Genomic DNA, 19,446 nt, shown 5'->3' on the forward strand with positions numbered 1-19,446 from the left:
TTCCTCTCCCACTCCCCCTGCTTGTGTTCCCTCTCTCGCTGGCTGTCTGTCTCTCTCTGTCGAATAGATAAAATCTTTAAAAAAAAAAAAAAAGTTCCATCTAGATGATCCAGTGAGGTTTTCTGGGTGTAAATAGTTAAAACCGTTAAAAAAAAAAAAAGTTGGCATGCAAGACCTTTCCTCAATAGACCTAAAAGTCACATTTTTGTTAGAAAAACAAAAGAAAAAAATTGGTTTATTTTATTCATAAACAGTTATTTTATGTGCTCACAAAAAGTTGAAACAACCTAAGCAGAAATTTTTTTTCAGTAGGCTCCACGCCCAATGTGGGGCCCGAACTCACAACCCCAAGATCAAGAGTCGCATGCTCCACTGACTGAGCCAGCCAGGCGCCCCTAAGCAGGCGTTTAATAGCCATTTTTGAAAGCCAAGTAACATTCCATTTGTAACCAACATTGATCAAAGCTTCTCTGGTATTCATAAAACATGGTAAATGAAATGCTAAGCAAAACTGTTGCATCTGAAATGTTTGTTCCTTTATTCTTGAAGACAACAAGAAAAGAAAGCACATAATGTACTTTAAAATTCTAAAAGCAATTGAGTCATTTGTGTCTGGTAGTCAGGGAGTTAGGTTCCTGCCCTTCCCAACAAGGCCAGGAGTTCACCTGAGGTAATGTGTTTGCCTTGGGGGTGAGGCCTTGAATTGCAGCAAATATCCTACATGTATTTGCATATTTAACCAGTGCTCATAAAAGAGATTATAATAAAAAATCTGTTCTGGACAGCTGCTTACTCATTGCCTTTAGAATTGCGTGGTGCTGGGATAGGCAGGTGCCAACTGTTTGCTCATTCGCTGACCTACTAGCCTTGCACAGTTTGCTGTGTGGGTGTTGATACTACTAAATTAAAAGAAAAATTTTATTTTAGATGGCCCCCGTTCTCCACCCAAACACCCTGGATTCATCTGAGATCTGGGATTCTAATTCTGTAGTGGGAGACGGGCCCAAACTGTGGCCCAGCGTGAGTCAGTTGTAAGTGGCTGGCTGACTCTATGGGAACAGAAACGAAATGCAGCTTAGACGGTTTGTCAGCCAAATCCACAAATGTGTGGCTTTTTGCAACATTGGACATCTGTTCCTTTTAATTTAAAATAAACTTTTTTTAAAAGCACAAAGTTGCTTGGCTCCTTGTTTCTTTGTGTCAGCAGCAGTTGCTGTTCTAACTTAGGAAGCCTAGGATCAGAAAATTTGGAATCTTTAGGGCACACTTCAGAGAGGGAGGAACAGAGTTGCTTTGGGAGGGGAGGAGATGGTTTTACAGGATAGAGTCTGGAAATCCCCTTCAGGGGTGATCAGCCCAGGTGTTCAACCCGTTTGTTAACTATTTCCAAATGACTCAAAGGACAGAGGGAGGGCTTGGACACACTCCAGCAGTATTTCTACAATGTCGTCTTGATTTGCATTGGAAACCACATTCCTGAATTCTTGAGGGGAAGGCTCTGGCTTATTCTGGGCATCTTGGACTAAGGGACCCCAGGCTATCTATCTCAGCCAACAGGCACTGCCTTCTTTTGAGAGTTTCCAGGGGGTGAGTATGTGCAACTTGATTTGATGGCCTTCCACCTAAATCCCTTGGGAGAGGCCTCGTTCTCGGAAGGAAGCCTTTGTAGGCCACATTTCTCTCCCCCCACCTCATCCTAAATGTGCCATTTCCCTTTGTTGCTGTGTATCCCCTTTAGGGGGTTAGAGCATGAGCAGCTTTTTCCTTCAGATGCTTTTGACTGACCCAACCCGACACCATTGCTCAATTGTGTCCCAGCCTGTTTCCGATGGGAAAAAGAAATATTTCCGTGGAGTAAGGCAGTTTGAGATTTGAAGAGAGATGCTTCTGCCTTTCCCTGAAGGTGGGAAATGACTGTTCAGATGACTCTGGTCTCTCTTTGGCCACCATGTGTTGGAAACAAAGAGCTCAAGTTCACTTCTCTTAGCTGTAGTACAGAACCCTGGTGCCCCAGTCAACCCCAAGAACTGTGTTGTTCTCAACCTCTTTACATTAGTTAAAAAAACAAAAAAAAAAAACCAAAAAACACGAAAGCTAAAAATGAGAGGATGCCTTTCTCTGCCTTTTATTTTTTTAATGTACCTCCCAGCCTCTTGAGAGGTCCTTTTCACTTGAGTGACCGGCCTAAACCTCCTACAGCAGCCAGACTTTATCTGCCTGACCTCACAGTGGCCACGCTCTTGAGGCTCTTCAGACACCTCTGCTCCATTCTGACCATGATATCAGCCCCTTTCCACTTCCCTTCTGTGGTATATCCTTTGTGCACAACCACGTAACACCAGCAGTCGAGATTAGCTCCCAGGAACCTCCTCTGATGTGCCCTTTACCAGGAAGTACAGTGGATTACTGTAACCGTGATAATGATTGTTTGCTCACTTTGTACCAGGCACTGTTTTCAGTGCTGTTTTGTATGTTGAATATTGAAATCCTTACAACAACCCCATGAGAAAATGAAGCTAGAGTTTAGTAGTTGGGTGTAGGAAGCAAGGATGCAGAAAAAGGATTCAAACCTAGGCTTTCTGGCTTTTAAACATTCAGTTCTCCAGAAAAGTCCAGTACAAAAGTCCAAGCTTGTTTGTTGTCTACATACTTACTTCATCTTGTGATCACAAGTAGGTGATGGAGAAAGAGACAATGAAAATCAAGCCCACAGCCTTTAAAGTTTTGCTATTTAAATAGATGAGCAGTCTTTGTGCTTGCCTATATCACAAGGTTGGAAGAGCCAGCTCCATTCTTAGCCATCCTGTGTGGGCAGGTTCCCAGAGTGGTGTTTGCTGTAATTATGATTACAAAGCAATTTCTATTTGTACAGACCTTTTTTTCTCTTTGAAAGCACTTTCACATGTTAAATTTTATTTGATCTTCACAACAACCCTATGAAATAGAGCCAAAAGTGGCATTAGCCACATGGGGGGGGGGAGCATTTTTAAATTTGCTTTTTAAATTTCTATAGGTTTAAGGTACCGTGGGGGAGAGACAATGCTAGTGACAATAATCTCCCTCTAGAAGTGTAGAGTCTTCTTAGGGGTATTATGTATCTATGCAGATAACTACAATGCAAGTTGAAGTCTATGGCTAAGAATTGAGGAGGGGATCAGAATGGCTGACTAGGAAGGATCAGGAAGGTTTCATGAGGATATGGCATTTGAATTGCCAGCTAGGATGGGGAGAGGGAAGTCCAACCAGAGAAAACCCCATGAGACAGCAGGAAGCACAAAGAGGAGAGCTCTGTGGGGTGGGGAGAAAAAGAGACAAGACCCAGGAGCCACCTGAAGTCAGTCCACCCACCTCTGTTATTTGCCTTAGCCCCAGTTTGTATCCTTTAAAACACTTGCATAACTCACAAGTAGTTTCTCTGTTTTCTTGTTTTTGTTGTTGCCTTCACTAGAACATAAGCCCTGTGAGGGCAGGCACTTGTGCTCTCCATTGTTTGCCCGGGGCCTGGCACTCGGTAAGCTCACAATGTCTGCTGAGTGACTGTCGCAGTCGTCCAAGTGAAGCAGCCGTGGAGATGCAAAGGTGGACAGGTGAGGCTACCTGAGGCAAGGTACCAGGGGACTAGGCAAGGCTGGAGTAAAGGAGGTGGAGCAGAGGACTTGTGGATGTGATATCCTTTAGACCACTCTGTGACTTCTGTCAGAGAATAAACTGGACTTTCTCAGAGAATTCTTTAGAGTAGTATGTCCTTTGTACTTTCCCATAAGTGATCATCTAAGCCTTAACTTGTTATGTGGCGCTGTTCTTAAAAAGATGGCACTGTAACCAGACCTTGGGACCACAGGAAGCTGCTTTAAAATTCCTCACCCCAGTTGTATCCTGCTTGCTTAATGAATGGCTCCTCCCTATGAGAACTGGGAGGATGGTAATTCCTGGATAGATTGTCTTTATAAGGAGAAAAGCTTGGCAATGTGATTTCCTGTATATTTCTACTGGAGTCCAAGATTCCAGCAGTGCTAGCCTAGACAGCAGTGGCCGGCACCTAGAACGCAGATGTCCTAAGTATTCCCAAGTAAGTATGAGGGCATCCTCCCAACTGCCTTTGCCAAGCCAAAAGGCAGAACCATGGCTTTATTACACCTCCTAGAGCAAGTGGTCAAGGCGGCTTTCCATTTGGCTGCTTTGGTGCTGGGGTTGTTTACATGTTTCAATAAATGAGTTATGCTTATTGAAGTTGGCTGGCTAGGAGTTCAGAATCGATGACATATGACCACAATTATACCACTCACCAGGAGCAGCAGAGTTCAGAAGGAAAGATTTACTTGCGTATGATCCTTTGGTGGAGAAGAGAGGTACGAAACTTTAGTATTCTACTCTCAGGAGGGTGCACAGTTTTTGAAGCCTGGGAGAACTGGGGTGTCACTGTTCCTGGCTTTCTGATGGAATCAGACATCATGAGATGCCTATCTAGTAAAAGCATGTATGTGGGAGTGCTTTGCACAATTTCAGAAGAGAAAGGAAGCTGAAAATAGTGCTTTTAGAAAAACATAGAGATCGGAGCGCCTCGGTAGCGCAGTCGTTAAGCGTCTGCCTTCGGCTCAGGGCGTGATCCCGGCCATCTGGGATCAAGCCCCACATCAGGCTCTTCCGCTGGAAGCCTGCTTCCTCTTCTCCCACTCCCCCTGCTTGTGTTCCCTCTCTCGCTGGCTGTCTCTCTGTCAAATAAATAAATAAAATCTTTAAAAAAAAGAAAAGAAAAACATAGAGATCAAAGAAATTTTCAGATGCTCTACATTTCCTTCTTCAAACATAAAGAATCCATTGGAGCATAAAAGACATCCCTGGTCTCTGCAAGGAGGAAATAAAAAGTTCTTTCATATAGGGGCGTCTGGCTGGCTCAGTTGATAGAGCATCTTACTCTTGATCTTGGGGTCGTGATTTTGAGCCCCATGTTGGGTGCAGAGATTACTTTTAGAGACAAAAAATATCTTGGGGTGCCTGGGTGCCTCAGTCGGTTAAGCGTCTGCCTTCGGCTCGGGTCATGATCTTGGGGTCCTGGGATCGAGCCTTGCATTGGGCTCCCTGTTCTCCCTCTCCCTTTGCCTCTCCCCTTGCTTGTGCTTGTGCACTCTCTCTCTCTCTAATAAAATCTTAAAAATAAAGACAAAAAGTGTCTCAAGAAACTACATAAGGGGTGCCTGGCTGGCTGGCTCAGTAGGTGGAGCATGTGACTCTTGATCTTGGGGTTGTGGGCTCGAGCCCACTTGGGTGTAGAGATTACATAAAGATAAAAAAAATCTTAAAACGTTCTTTCAGATACAAAAGCTTTCCTACTTTTTAGTACACTTTTTAGGCTGCTCCCAGACTGTGTGTGTGTGTGTGAGAACTATTTACTAGTCTTCCCTGCAATAGGGCAGTGTGTTCCTTAGAAGGTCATGTTGAAAGGACCCCAAAGTTAGTTTTTAATTTCCCCCTTCCTCCTGTTTGTTCCCTGAATGTACATGGAGCATCCTACAATTTCTTTTCTTTTTTTTTTTTTTAAGATTTTTTATTTATTTATTCAACAGAGAGAGAGACAGCCAGCGAAAGAGGGAACACAAGCAGGGGGAGTGGGAGAGGAAGAAGCAGGCTCATAGTGGAGTAGCCTGATGTGGGGCTCGATCCCATAACGCCGGGATCACGCCCTGAGCCATAGGCAGACGCTTAACCGCTGTGCCACCCAGGCGCCCCAGCATCCTATAATTTCTACACCTACTTATGTGACGATAGTTTGCAGAACAATGATGCTGCTTACTACTTCCACCCCTTGTTACTGCCTTCTGATTCATTTGACTTATTCCTTCATTCTTCAAACTGTTTTCAGGTGTTAATACCCTTTTAAAAATAATTTGAGTTATTTTATCTTTACATTGGGTTTTTCAAGCTTTAAAATAAAAATATGCCGGGTACCTGGCTGGCTCAGTTGGAAGAACATGCGACTCTTGATCTCGGGTCGTGAGTTTGAGCCCCACGTTAGGCAAAAAGTTGGCTTTAAAAAAAAAAATGCAAGCTAAAGAAATGCACAGCATAAAAAGGAAATCTGAGAAAGATACTCCCCCAAAGAAATTACTATGAAATTTAGTGCATATCCTTTCAGGACTGCTCAAAAATGCTCTGAGCTTCCCATTCTTCTTGATCTTGGGGGCCTGGCAGTGGGGGCAGGGGCAGCCAGGATCACTGGGTCACGTCTCTTATTTGAATCTTCAGGTCAGTGATAGACTGTTCCGTCCCTGTCCTTGCTGAAGAAAATTAAACATAACCACACATAGACAAATCCGTGTGTTTTTCGTAACATTTAACAGCCATTTCTGTTTGTCTTGGCTACTGCAGCATATGTAAAGGGAACAGTCTGAGTGTTGAACTTTAGAAGGCTTGGAATTCCAGGACTAGGGCTTTAGATTTTAGGCAAGGATTTACAAACAAAGGTACTTCTTCATTCTCAATATATTAATTTTATATTGTCTTAAATGGCTCTTAATTGTGTAAGATGGCTCAGAGACCAAAAACAAACAAACAAAAAAAACTTTTAAAGATTTTATTTGAGAGCAAGAGAGAGAGGAGCCTGAGCAAGCGAGAGAGTGAGCGAGTGCATGGGGGTGGGGGCACAGGCAGTGGGACAAGCAGGCTCCCCACTGAGCAGGGATTCCCCATGTGGGGCTCAATTCCAGGACCCTGGGATCATGACCTGAGCTGAAGGCAGATGCTTCACCAACTGAGCCACCCAGGCACCCCCAGACCAAATATTTTGTATTATGTTTGTATTTCCAGGTCCTCAGTTTTATCTGCTATGAGATCTGTTGATAAGTGAGCTTTAATGGGCTTTACGTTGTGCCTTTAGTTTTGCAGATTTTCGTCTCTTCCACAGTTTTTTAGACATCTGTATTAATCTATACTCTCTACCATGAGCCAGGCATATGCTTTGCAGCAAAGAATATATCAAATGGTAAACTCCTTAAGGACAGAGGCCTGGTTTAACTCATTTTTTTAAAATCGCCTCTCCTAGTGCTGTCTTTCCTTGCAGGTGGTTAATGGATGTTTGTTGAGTTAAGCTCACATCCTGCCTTTTTCATACCGTTCCCGTGAGCCGAACTTAAGCAAAGTCTTTTTTTTTTTTTTTCCAAAAAGGAAACTCCCATCTTTTGCCTTATGTCATGTTTCTTACTATCATGTTCCCATGACCTCTCACCTAATAGGACAAGCTTTGTTCAACTCCCTTTTCTATAGTTCCCAGGCCTTTGCTCCTGAATTGTCTAGAATAGCCCTGTCCAATAGAAATATAATTCCAGCCATATATCTAACTTAAAAACTTTGGTAGCTACATTTTAAAATGTAAAAAGAAACAAGTATACCAATTTGAATAATTTAACTCAATATGTCCACAATATCAACAATTAAAAATATTTATATTGTACATTCTTTTATTCATACTGTCTGCAAAATCCAATGTGTATTTTATCCTTACAGCACTAGCTGCGTGTGGACAGCACAGGTAATCTTTGAATTTTTGTGTACTTCCCATGTAAATAATTACACAAGCCATGAAAGTATTCATCTTAATGGCTCCATCATTAGCAAAGGAGATAAATTCAGGTAAGAGGATTATTTGCTAAGTGACACCTTATTTAGCTTACTGTTTCTTTTTAAGCTATTCTTTTAAGCTAAGATTTTTCATTACTTTAGGTAAAGTCCATAAATTCAGAAACCATCAAGTCTTTTTCTGAAAATGCTTCTAAGCTATTCTTTGCTTGTAAGTTCTTGGGGATTGGGGGGGGGGCATCACCAACCTTCCTTTTCATCTCTTCCTGAGTCACTAGCTCCCTGGGATCTAAATGATTGGGATCCTCTATCTTTTCCCTCTTCTCCCTTAAATGCCATATCTTCTACAACACTGACCCCACACTGTGTTGCCCAGAAACTGGAAATATTTACATTGTTTATCTTAAATTCTTGTGCAAGCATTCTGGCTAGTGGAAATGGGATTCCATTTATTAATAAGGCTGACATTGCATCATCTGAGACATTTTAGAATATAGGAGTATGAAGTTATTTAAATATGTAAAGCCAAATTTTTTTTAGCTCACATCCCTAAAACCCATAGGAAACAATGTGATTGATAATGATGAGCAGACATCTCTTAAATAACTGATTATTTGCCAAAAATGACAAGTTAGTGAGTAAAGCCATATTTGGTAGGTACGTTGAAGAACAAGAAAAGGCTTGACTGCCAAACCTTGGACTCATGCGGAGAGAATACTGTGATAGGAACATATGGAGCATGTTTTAAAACAAAATTTTGGACAGGAATTCAAGTGTGATAAACATGGCGGTCAGAAGAATCATTGGTATGTACCCTGCAGAATAGTCTCCAGAGCCAGGGAGGAGGCGTTTCAAACCAATTTAAAGCCCAGACTAGAGCTCCCAGCTCGTTGTTCCTTGTACATCTTTCTTGTAAAAAAGTGGAACATGGACATGGGGAAGATAATAAACAATAATTAGGAAGCTAGGATTGGAGCATTAAGACATTCAAGAAACTTAGCTACACTGTAAGTTTCTTCATTTACACCGGATGGTATTAACCTTAACATCCTTAACATCCAAGTCAATGCCTGGTACTGACTAGGTATTGGTTGAATGAATGAATGACCTGAGAACAGTGAACTGTGGATATGTTAGCTAAGGTCTAAGTGACAGATTAATTAAAGGAGAAAGATGCTGCAGATTGACTGGATCATGTTGGCAGGAGCAAAGCTAGAAGCAAGAGGGAATGAATGGGAAGAAACGGGTTCTACAGCTTAAAGAACTCTTGACAAAAGCACAAATGAAGGAGAGTGAAAAGACTTGAAAAGAAGAAGCAGTTTGAATTTACACTTCTTTATGCCTACAGGGGGTGCGAACCGCTCTGTGGGAGAAATGTGAGTGACAACACAGTACTCTAGTTACCCAGTAATCTAAGATATTACAAGTTCAAAGCTTCTGGATCTGTATGCCCAGGAAGTTATGGTCCTCATTTCGTCCTGGCTGATTGGCCATTTTCTCTACACAAGGTACATTTCCAATGACACCCCCTATGTTGAAGCTTTGGCATCACCTTCTTTGTGTTAAATCACAACTGTAATAGCAAAAATTTTATGTTACTCCAAATAGGCCCCCCCCAAAAAAAAAATTCCATGTAAATGTTTAGAACAAGTCTGCAAATATTAAGGTATTCACAAACATCAAATAATGCAGTTGTGGATCATAAAAAAAGGCTCTACTTATATAAGTGAATGGACCCAGAGCTGTGTTTGACTGGGGCTTTCTTCAAATATTCACCTGCCATTGATTCCATGAGTTGCCACATTAGAAATAAACCGGTCCCCACTGGTACCTCATGAATTCTTTTCTTAAATATAAAAAATATAAAGTGATTTATACTTTCTGACTTTCTTTAAGCTTCACTTCTAGCAAGTTCCTCAGAATCAGCTTAACCCTTGATGAGCTCCAGATCTTCATTAATGCTGGTTCAGTTTGGGAAATTGTTTCAGTCTTTGGATGTCTTCAGTGTAAAACCATTACTTTTAACTTTATTTTGTAAAAAATCATTATCTGATTATTTTTCAACTATACTTGGGTTAACAAAATGCAGCACAGGGGTGTGCCTTTTAGTGGCTGAACAGACCACTTTTTACATTCCTTAGAAATAAGATATGGCTCAGTATTTTAAATCATAGCAACAGTTGATAAGAAAAACAGCAAAAAAGTAATCATTTCCATATGGAAAGAAAAGGAAGAAACCAGTGAAGCTGTGAACTGTCATTTTTCCACATAAAAATAAATCATCACTGGTAGATTTGGCAGAAGGGGCAAATGTTCCTATTTGTTTCCCATTTGACATTTGTTAATACACTGCATATGACGTGTTTTATTGAAATACACAATTACCCTCAAACTCAACTGCCAATTTCCAAGTATGTTTTGTTCTTCTGAGTGAAACCCACATCTGTATGTGTTAATTTCACGAAGGTCAGTATTTCCTTGGTGATAATTTTCTCAACTTTGTGAAATTTTAGTGAAAGCTCTTACACCTTTTACTGACAAGCATAACATCTTCCATGCTAGTTAAATACCTGTAAGTAATCTGAAAGCACTAGTTGAATATTAGTTTCTGCTCTTACATTTCAAGATCTAAAAGAAAAACCCAATTTTCTGATGCCTAGAAAATTTAAAAGCATTTACTTACTTACTTTTATACTTAAGCATAATATGCATTTATTAACAAAATCTGATATTTATTTTTAAACAGCTGCTTAAAGTGGAAAATCTGTTATACAAGAAAATCTTCAAAAAAACAGATGTTCATAATCTAGCATTTGACAATAGCGCCCTCTTGTGGTTAAAAGTATCCACTTCAATTAACTGCCAAACTAATTTCTTAGCTTCAAATTGTGCGGTGAAAGCTTAGCAGGTATTTAGTGAATCCTTTTGGAATAAAGAAGGGAAGACTTAGAGGAGCACCTGGGTGGCTCAGTCTGTTAAGTGTCTGCCTTTGGCTCAGGTTATGATCCTGGAGTCCCGGGATTGAGCCCCACATCAGGCTCCCCGCTCAGCAGAATGTCTGCTTCTCCCTCTGCCCCTCCCCCTGCTTGTGGGTGCGTGCTCTCTCTCTCAAATAAATAAAATCTTAAAAGAAGAAGAAGAAGGGAAGACTTAGAAACATGGGGACAAACAGAATATTCCCTTTTCTGGATACTTCCAGAATTCCAACATCTCAGCAAAGTGTTTCCAAATTTCTTTATAGAAGCACCAGTTTCTTTCTTACAACTGAAAATACCAAGTAGACGTTTTCATTGAAAACATGATGTTCTCCATTTAAAAGGTTTTCTTCCTTTTCTGTGGTCATAGTATGCCAAAGGAAACAGCATTTGACTTTGTTACTTTGACAGGTAGAGATCTGAAAACCTTACAGAGAAAGTACTATTGAAAATATTTTAGCCCCAAAATAACTTAGTACTTTTTCTCCTTTGTTCGAGATCAGAGGTTGCAGTAACTGGCAACAACCTGTTCTAACAATGCGAAACTGTCCAAGAAGTCCTCTTCTTCAATTCCAAACTTTGTGTATTGATGAATGTAGGCTCTGGTGAAAGAAACAGAAAGAAACAGAAAAAATCTCAGGCAAATGAACTCTTAAAATCAAACAACAAATAGAACTTCCCTAGCTCATGAATATTTGAAGATGGCAGAATCTCTTAAATGTCTTAGATTTGCTTCAATGTTTATTCCAGAGATTAGCAAACTGTGAAAGTTTATGTCAAGCTCCCTGTCTTTTTAGTGTCCAAGAGAGTGATGATAAGAAGCACAGGAAAAAGGACCATGTTCAGATTTGTATCCAAATATTCAACAACCTACAGAGATGACTGGGTTCAATATCAACTCTAAAAAGAATTACCTAAGCCTTGAAACTGCAGAAACTCCAGTTCTAGGAATGAAGTGAAGTCTCCCAAGTATTTTTCATTTTTTTTCTTTTTTTAAAAACTGATCTTTATGTATGTATGTATGTATTTATTAAAGATTTTATTTATTTATTTGACAGAGAGAGACAGCCAGTGAGAGAGGGAACACAAGCAGGGGGAGTGGGAGAGGAAGAAGCAGGCTCCCAGCAGAGGAGCCTGATGTGGGGCTTGATCCCAGGACTCCGGGATCACACCCTGAGCCAAAGGCAGATGCTTTAACGACTGAGCCACCCAGGTGCCCCCCAAGTATTTTTCAGACAACATTTAATTTGCAGTTATGCCAGGGGGTCCTTTGAATACCCTGTACCCCCAAAATGTTCCGAGGCAGGAGAAATCATGTTAAAAAGAATGTCAAGGGCAGACATGGATTAAACTGAGGTAATAAGGGCTGCTTGCCATTTAATGGGAGTGAGAAGAGAACAATACCAGGAAAGGCCAGAGTTCACAGTCCCAGGAGTGGGGGCTTACAGAACGGCCATGTGCAGGATGGGGGATCCTTGAAGATCCTGGCTAATCACAGTAGAGGCCTTGCCCATTGATATGGGAATTTTGCTTTGACATTAAGTAATTGTGGCCGAGGTCAGGAAATCTGGTAACACATTTCTTAGCAGATGGAGTTGAACTTGCAATATTTCTTGCTGAACAAGATCAGGATCTCTTCCATTCTTCCAAGGATCTTATTTTGTAAAACTGTTTTTATTGTCCCAGCCTTATAATGAAATTTCTACTTTAACTGCATATCTTTTAGAAAGGACTCCTCTAGTCAACAACAGCAGCATAGTGGGTACTTTTACATGATTATCGCATTTAATCCTCACCTCATATCCTCAGTGTAGACCCACCGTGCATTTAAGAAAATGATGCCTGAAATAACATGACCCAGTTTCACACCTACAAAGGGGTAGCCATGCTTATTCCACGCTGTAGGTTGAATGTTTGTGTTCCCCTGAAATTTGTACACTGGAAGCCTGACCCCCAAGGTGATGGTATTAGGAGACGAGGCCTTTGGAAGGTGATTTGGTCACAAGGGTGGAGCCCTCATGAATGGGATTAGTGACCTTTTAAAAGGGGCCCATGAAAGGTTCTTTGCCCCTTTGGCCATTTGAGGACACAAGGAAAAGAAACCACCTGGAAGCCAGGAAGTCGGTCTTCATCTGACATCGAACCTGCCAGCACCTTCACCGTGGACTTCCTAGTCTCCAGAACGCTTGAGAAATACATTTTGTTGTTGATAAGATACTCAGTCTGGGCTATTTTTGTTACAGCAAACCAAACAGACTAAAACATTCCAGATCCTGCCTTGTGTTTTAAGCTATTATCTGCCTAAGGTTAGAAAGGTTTGTAGATTTATTTTTTACTTACTTTGAAGCAAACATGTTCCAGGCTTTGCCCACAATCGTATCAAGTGGTTTTAGTAAGAACTGGCTATTGCTGACCAACGCTGCAGACTTCTCATATTTGCTAAAGGCTCGCTGGGTTTTCCACACATTGAAAGCATGAATAGGCTCTAACCAAGAAGTATAGAGAGCTGGATCTTTAAATCCTCCTAGAGTAAAACAACACAAGCCATTGTTTACATCATAAATCATTAATTTTGAAAACAAATTAATAAACATATTTTCTTATTCATTTCACCAGAAGTCTCCTTTTGGTTTGCCTTTTAAAACTAGCCTTATGGGTGCCTGGGTGGCTCAGTTCATTAAGTGTCTGCCTTCATCTCAGGTCATGATCCCAGGGTCCTGAGATCAAGTCCTGCATCAGGCTCCCTGCTCAGTGGGGAGTCTGCATCTCCCTCTGCCCCTCCCCCTGCTCATGCTCTCTCTTTTGCTCATGGTCTCTGTCTCTCTCTCTCTCTCAAAAATAAATAAATAAATAAATAAATAAATAAATAAATAAATATCTTTAAAACTAGCTTTATATTGCTTTTGGATAGATGATTCACATTCATTGTAAAAAAAAATAATTCACACCATTCAGAAAAGTATTAAGAAGAAAACTTAATGGATGAAAGACCTAAATGTGAGACAGGAAACCATCAAAATCCTAGAGGAGAACACAGGCAACAACCTCTTTGACCTTGGCCATAGCAACTTCTTACTAGATATGTCTCTGGAGGCAAGGGACACAAAAGCAAAAATGAACTATTGGGATTTTATCAAGATAAAATGTCTGGATAGCGAAGAAAACAATCAACCAAACTGAAAGGCAACCTTCAGAATGGAAGAAGATATTTGCAAATGACATATCTGATAAAGGGTTAATATCCAAAATCTATAAAGAACTAATCAAACTCAACACCCAAAAAACAAATAATCCAGTTAAGAAATGCGCAGAAGACATGAATAGACATTTTTCCAAAGAAGACATCCAGATGGCCAACAGACACATGAAAAGATGCTCAACATCACTCATCATCAGGGAAATACGAATCAAAACCACAATGAGAAGCCACCTCACACCAGTCAGAATGGCTAAAATTAACATGGGAAGCAACAGGTGATGTTGGCGAGGATGTGTTGGTGGGAATGCAAACTGGTGCAGCCACTCTGGAAAACAGTATGAAGGTTCCTCAAAAAGGTATAAATACAGATACCCTCTGACCCAGTAATTACACGACTAGGTATTTACCCAAAGGATACAAAAATACTGATTCAAAGGGACACATGCACCCTAATGTTTATAGCAGCATTATCAATAATAGCCAAATTATGGAAAGACCTCAAATGTCCATCGACTGTGAATGGATAAAGAAGTTGTGGTATACAGCCCTGCTTCAGGCTCCCCGCTCAGTGGAGAGTGTGCCTGAGGATTTCTTTCCCTCTTCCTGTGCCCCTCCCCCAGCTTGTGCTCTTAACTCTCTGAAATAAATAAAATCTTAAAAAAAAACCAAGAAGCTGCGGTATACATATACAATGGAATATTACTCTGCCATAAAACAGAATGAAATCTTGTCATTTCCGATGATGTGGTTGGAGCTACAGTGTATTATGCTACATGAAAAAAGTCAGTGAGAGAAAGACAAATACTGTTTTTACTCATATGTGGAATTTAAGAAACAAAATGGGCAAACATAGGGGGCAAAAAAGAGAGAGAGGCAAATCATAAAACAGACTCTTAACTACAGAGAACAACCTGAGTTGCTGAAGGGAGGTGGGTGGAGGATGGGTTAAATGGGTGATGGGGATTAAGGAGGGCACCCATGATGAGCACTGGGTGTTGTGTGTCACCGGTGAATCACTAAATCCTACACCTGAAACTAGTATTATACTATATGTTAACTAATCCTACACCTGAAACTAGTATTACACTATATGTTAACTAAAATAAAAAAAAAAAAAGAAAATTTAAAAGTCGACTGAACATCTGAAACGTCACCAGCCAGAGAAGACCATGAACATTTTGCTGACCCTCTTGTGCCCATAATTTTACACAAACGCTGTTCTGTAACCTGTGTTTTCATTCACCAATATGTTGTGAACCTCTTTTTCATGTCAATAAATATCACTCTTAAAGTTTTATTATATGAATATACAATAATTTATTTAACACATTTCCTACTGTTGAGCATTTAGGTTGTTTCTGCATTTTTGTGTGAAAGATATTGCAGTGAGTATCTTTTCAAGAACACCTCTCTGTACATATGTCATTTGCTGTGGATAAATTTTGGAAGTTTGATTACTTTATATATCCTCTTATTAATTCTTTTAATTTAAAATCTAAAATGAAGAATATGAAGAAAATGTTCTGATGTAGGAGAAAATATACCATCTGACAGACTTGAAATGATCTCTTCTAATTACCACTTTCTGATCTAAGGTGTATTACAGGAGCGAGATTATTTGGTTTATTTTCTTTTTTTAAAAAGATTTTATTTATTTATTTGAAAGGAGAGTGAGTGAGAGAGAGCATGAGCAGGGGGAGAGGGAGAAGCAGGCTATGCGCTGAGCAGGGAGCCCTATGTGGGGCTCGATCCTAGGACCCTGGGATCACGACCCGAGCCAAAAGCAGTCACCCAACCGACTGAGCCACTCAGGTGCCCGATTATTTGGTTTTCTTTATATTACAGCTAGAAGTAGCCAATCCAATACTGCTAAATTCAACAAATAAGGCATACCTGGGTGGCTCAGTTGGTTGGGCGTCCGACTCTTGGTTTTGGCTCAGGTCGTGATCTCATGGATTGTGGGATCAAGCCCCCTGTTGGGCTCTGCGCTCAGCATGGAGTCTGCTTGAGATTCTCTCTCTGTCCCTCCCCCCACTTGCGCAGGCACTCTCACTCTCTAAAATAAATAAAGAAATCTCTAAAAAAATAAGGTAAAATCATCAAATAAAGATAAGACAAACCTGGAGATTTGCCACAGAAACACAAAGCTAATAGAGTACTGCTCTTTGAACTTCCTGAAAGTTTTATAACAAAATGCTTGTCACAGAGACCACTACTTGTGCTACATGACCTGTTCTCCCTTTCTTCTTTAGTAAGAGAACCCCCAAATTTTAACTGTGCTCATGGCCACCCCTGCAGCTAGGTGTAGCACATGAGTCAGCCCCAATCAAAGAGGTATAAACACTAGTGTGGTGTGCAACCCTAGGACGAGGCAGGTGGCATGGTCATTCCTATGTGACTTGATGGCTGAAACTCAAACAGATGTCTTGGACAACAAGGAGGAAGCCATAGGTGAGGACAATAAGAACAGCAAGGTTCAGAAGAAAGAATTAAACCTTTGTTTCAATCACTTCTATTTCTGGTATCCAGCACATACTAACTGATACAATGGTTACATTTTGCTACTAAAACACATAATTATGATTTTCCTTTCTTTAAAAATTAAAAATTCAGGGCCTTCCTTTTTTTTTTTAAATGTATTACCATGTACATGTGCAAAATGTACATATTAATTTAACCTAACTTCTGCTTACCCAGATCCGCACTGTGCACATCTTTCCCACGGAGGATGACCAAGTTGGCAATGGAAGTGTTAAAATGAAGCTCCCTGTTGAGAGACACTTTACCAAGAGTAGGAAGTCCTGATAAAGGAGGCCGTACCTGCCAATCAATACCTACCAACGGAAAAGAAGCAAGACATTTTATAAATAGTTCTAAGCAAGAAGAGAAAAATATATTACGGTATGTATATTTTACATACATTTTATTTGATAAGTTAAACTTGCTTGTTTCTACTACATGTTTAAAAATTCTTATCTGGTTGACCTAAAATGATTCAAACTACTCAATCCTGAGAAAGGCACGAAATATTCTTCATAGAGTATTAAAGGATGGTGGTAGGTGCATACAATGGATTTTTGCTCACCAAAAAAAGAAACTACTGATACACATAAAAACAACAGGAATAAATCTCAAAAGCATTATGCTAAGTGAAACAAATTATGTACTGTACGATTCCACTTATAGGACATTTTGGAAAAGGCAAAACCATAGAAATGAAATTCAGATCAGTAGCTGCTAGGGGCTGGAGTTAGGGGCAGAGAGTGCCTACAAAGGAGTATGAAGGAACTTTTTGGGATGATAGAAATACTCTGTCTCAGTTGTGGTGGAGGGTACACATTATAGAGGTTTGTCCAAATACATAGACCCATACACCTAAAAAGGGTGAACCCTACTCTATACACCTGTGGGAACAAACAGAATACATACAAAAATGTTAAGGGATGTAGAAACACAAAACAAAAATAGGATTGAAAACTGACCAGTCATGTAGAAATATTATGAAAATACTCTTAATGTATACAATGGAATATGACACAGCCACGAGAAAGGATGAATACTTACCAGGAACTGGAGGGTATTATGCTGAGTGAAATAAGTCAGTTGGAGAAAGACAATAATCATACGCTTTCACTCATATGCGGAATATAAGAAACAGTGCAGAGGACCATAAGGGAAGGGAGGGAAAACTGAATGGGAAGAAATGAGAGAGAGACAAACCATGAGAGACTCTTAACTATGGGAAACACACTGAGGGTTGCTGGAGGGGTGGGGGGTGGGGCTATGGCGTAACTGGGTGATGGGCATTAAGGAGGGCACGTGATGTGATGAGCACTGGGTGTTATATGCAACTGATGAATTACTGAACACTACATCTGAAACTAATGACGTACTATGTGTTGGTTAATTGAATTTAAATTAAAAAAAATAAAATATTCTTAAAGTATACGTAGGATAGGGATAAAATTCGGCAAACGGTAACATTGATTTTCAACAAAAATAGAAACACAAGAAACCAAAACTTTTGGCATGCCGAACTCAATAATAAGACAAACAAGCCAATTTAAAAATCGGAAAGATATTTGAATAGAAACTTCACTGAAGAAGATAAACGAATCTAACAGCAACATGAAAAGATGCTCAATAGCACGGTCATTAGGAAAATGCAAACCGAAACCACAAGGAGACACTACCTCACACCTATCAGAATGGCTATAACCAAAACGACTACCGTCAGATGTTAGCAAGGCTGTGGAAAAACTGAAACCCTCTTGAACTGTTTGTGGGAATGTAAAATGGTGCAGCCACTTTGGAAAGAGTATAGCAGTTAAACACAGACTTATCCTTTGACCCAGCAATGCCACTTATAACTATATCATCAGGAGACTGAAAACATATATCCACACAAAGAACGCGTACAATGTACACGGCAGCATTACTCACGGTAGACGCAAAGTGAAAACAAGCTACATGCTCATCAACTGGTGGGCATCTGAACAAAATGCGGTATATCCATCTAATGAAATACTGTTCAGCAATACAAAAGACTGAACTACTGATACATACTACAATGTGGATGAACCTCAAAGACACGAAGTGAAAAAGGTCAGACACAGAAGACTGTATTGTCGAACTCCATTTATATGATACGTTCAAAACAGGCAAATCTATAGAGACAGAAAGCACACCAGTGGTTGTTTGGGACTAGCAATAAAAGTTGGAACTGACTGCAAATGAACACAAGGATCCTTTTGAGGTGATGGACATGTTCTACAACTGGCTTGTGATTGGGGCACCTGGGTGGCTCAATGGGTTAAGCGTCTGCCTTTGGCTCAGGTCATGATACCAAGGTCCTGGGATCGAGCCAACATCAGACTCCCTGCTCAATGGGAGCCTGCTTCTCTCTCTCCCTCTACCACTCTCCTGCTTGTGCTCTCTCTCTCCCTCAAATAAAAAAATAAATAAAATCTTAAAAAAAAAAAAACCTGGCTTATGATAATGGTTGCATAACTCTGCAAATTTACTTAAAAAACCACCGAATTATACTCTTATCATAGGTGAAACATATGGTATATAAATCACATCTCAGTAAAGGTATTTAAAAATTTATGACCTACCGTAAAAGCTGTATTTTTTTAAAGTTTAATATATTTGGCAGAGAGAGAGAGCACAAACAGGGGGAGCAGCAGGCAGAGGGAGAAGCAGACTCTCCACTGAGCAAGGAGCCTGATGTGGGGCTCGATCCCAGAACCCTGAGATCACGACCTGAGCCGAAGGCAGACGCTTAACTGACTGAGCCACTCAGGCCTCTCTAAAAGCTGTATTTGTTAGAAAATCCATCATTCTATATTACTTAGAAATAAAAAGTAATCAACTCTATCTAAAAGTTTCAAAAATAAATAAATAAATAAATAAATAAATAAATAAAGTGTCAAAAAGAGAAAAGAAATGAGGCCTTCTAAAGTTTTAGCCCTTGAAAAACTAATGTTAAAAAATGAAAAGGGAAAAGCCAAGCAAATAAAATTTAAAATGGGAAGAGAAGTAACAAAAAAGGCATTATCAGAAATAAAAATAAGCCCCAGATGGGTTAAAACTTAAATATTGAACATAAAACTATAAAAATACTGGGGAATACTAAAGAATATTTTATATCTGAGGCAAGGCTCAGAATCTATAAAATAGGAAGATATACGAGTTCAC

The 19,446-nt window shown here is 40.1% G+C and overlaps 1 protein-coding gene across 5 annotated transcripts in view; it reads right to left on the reverse strand.

Annotated features, from left to right (window-relative positions):
* Positions 1-6,674: 6,674 nt before the first annotated feature.
* The window catches only part of TUBD1 (tubulin delta 1), a 36,868-nt gene continuing 24,096 nt past the window's right edge, over positions 6,675-19,446 (reverse strand). For all 5 annotated transcript variants that reach the window (XM_040640918.1, XM_008695465.2, XM_008695464.2 and 2 more), the window contains 3 exons: positions 16,440-16,580; positions 12,888-13,071; positions 6,675-11,149 (listed from right to left, as the gene is read on the reverse strand). In XM_040640918.1, coding sequence (XP_040496852.1) covers positions 11,047-11,149; positions 12,888-13,071; positions 16,440-16,580 — 428 coding nt within the window. In that variant the 3' untranslated portion in view covers positions 6,675-11,046. The remainder of the gene's footprint in view (positions 11,150-12,887; positions 13,072-16,439; positions 16,581-19,446) is intronic.

The sequence above is a fragment of the Ursus maritimus genome, unplaced genomic scaffold (assembly GCF_017311325.1).
Source record: "Ursus maritimus isolate PB19 unplaced genomic scaffold, ASM1731132v1 scaffold_24, whole genome shotgun sequence".
NCBI lineage: Eukaryota > Metazoa > Chordata > Mammalia > Carnivora > Ursidae > Ursus > Ursus maritimus.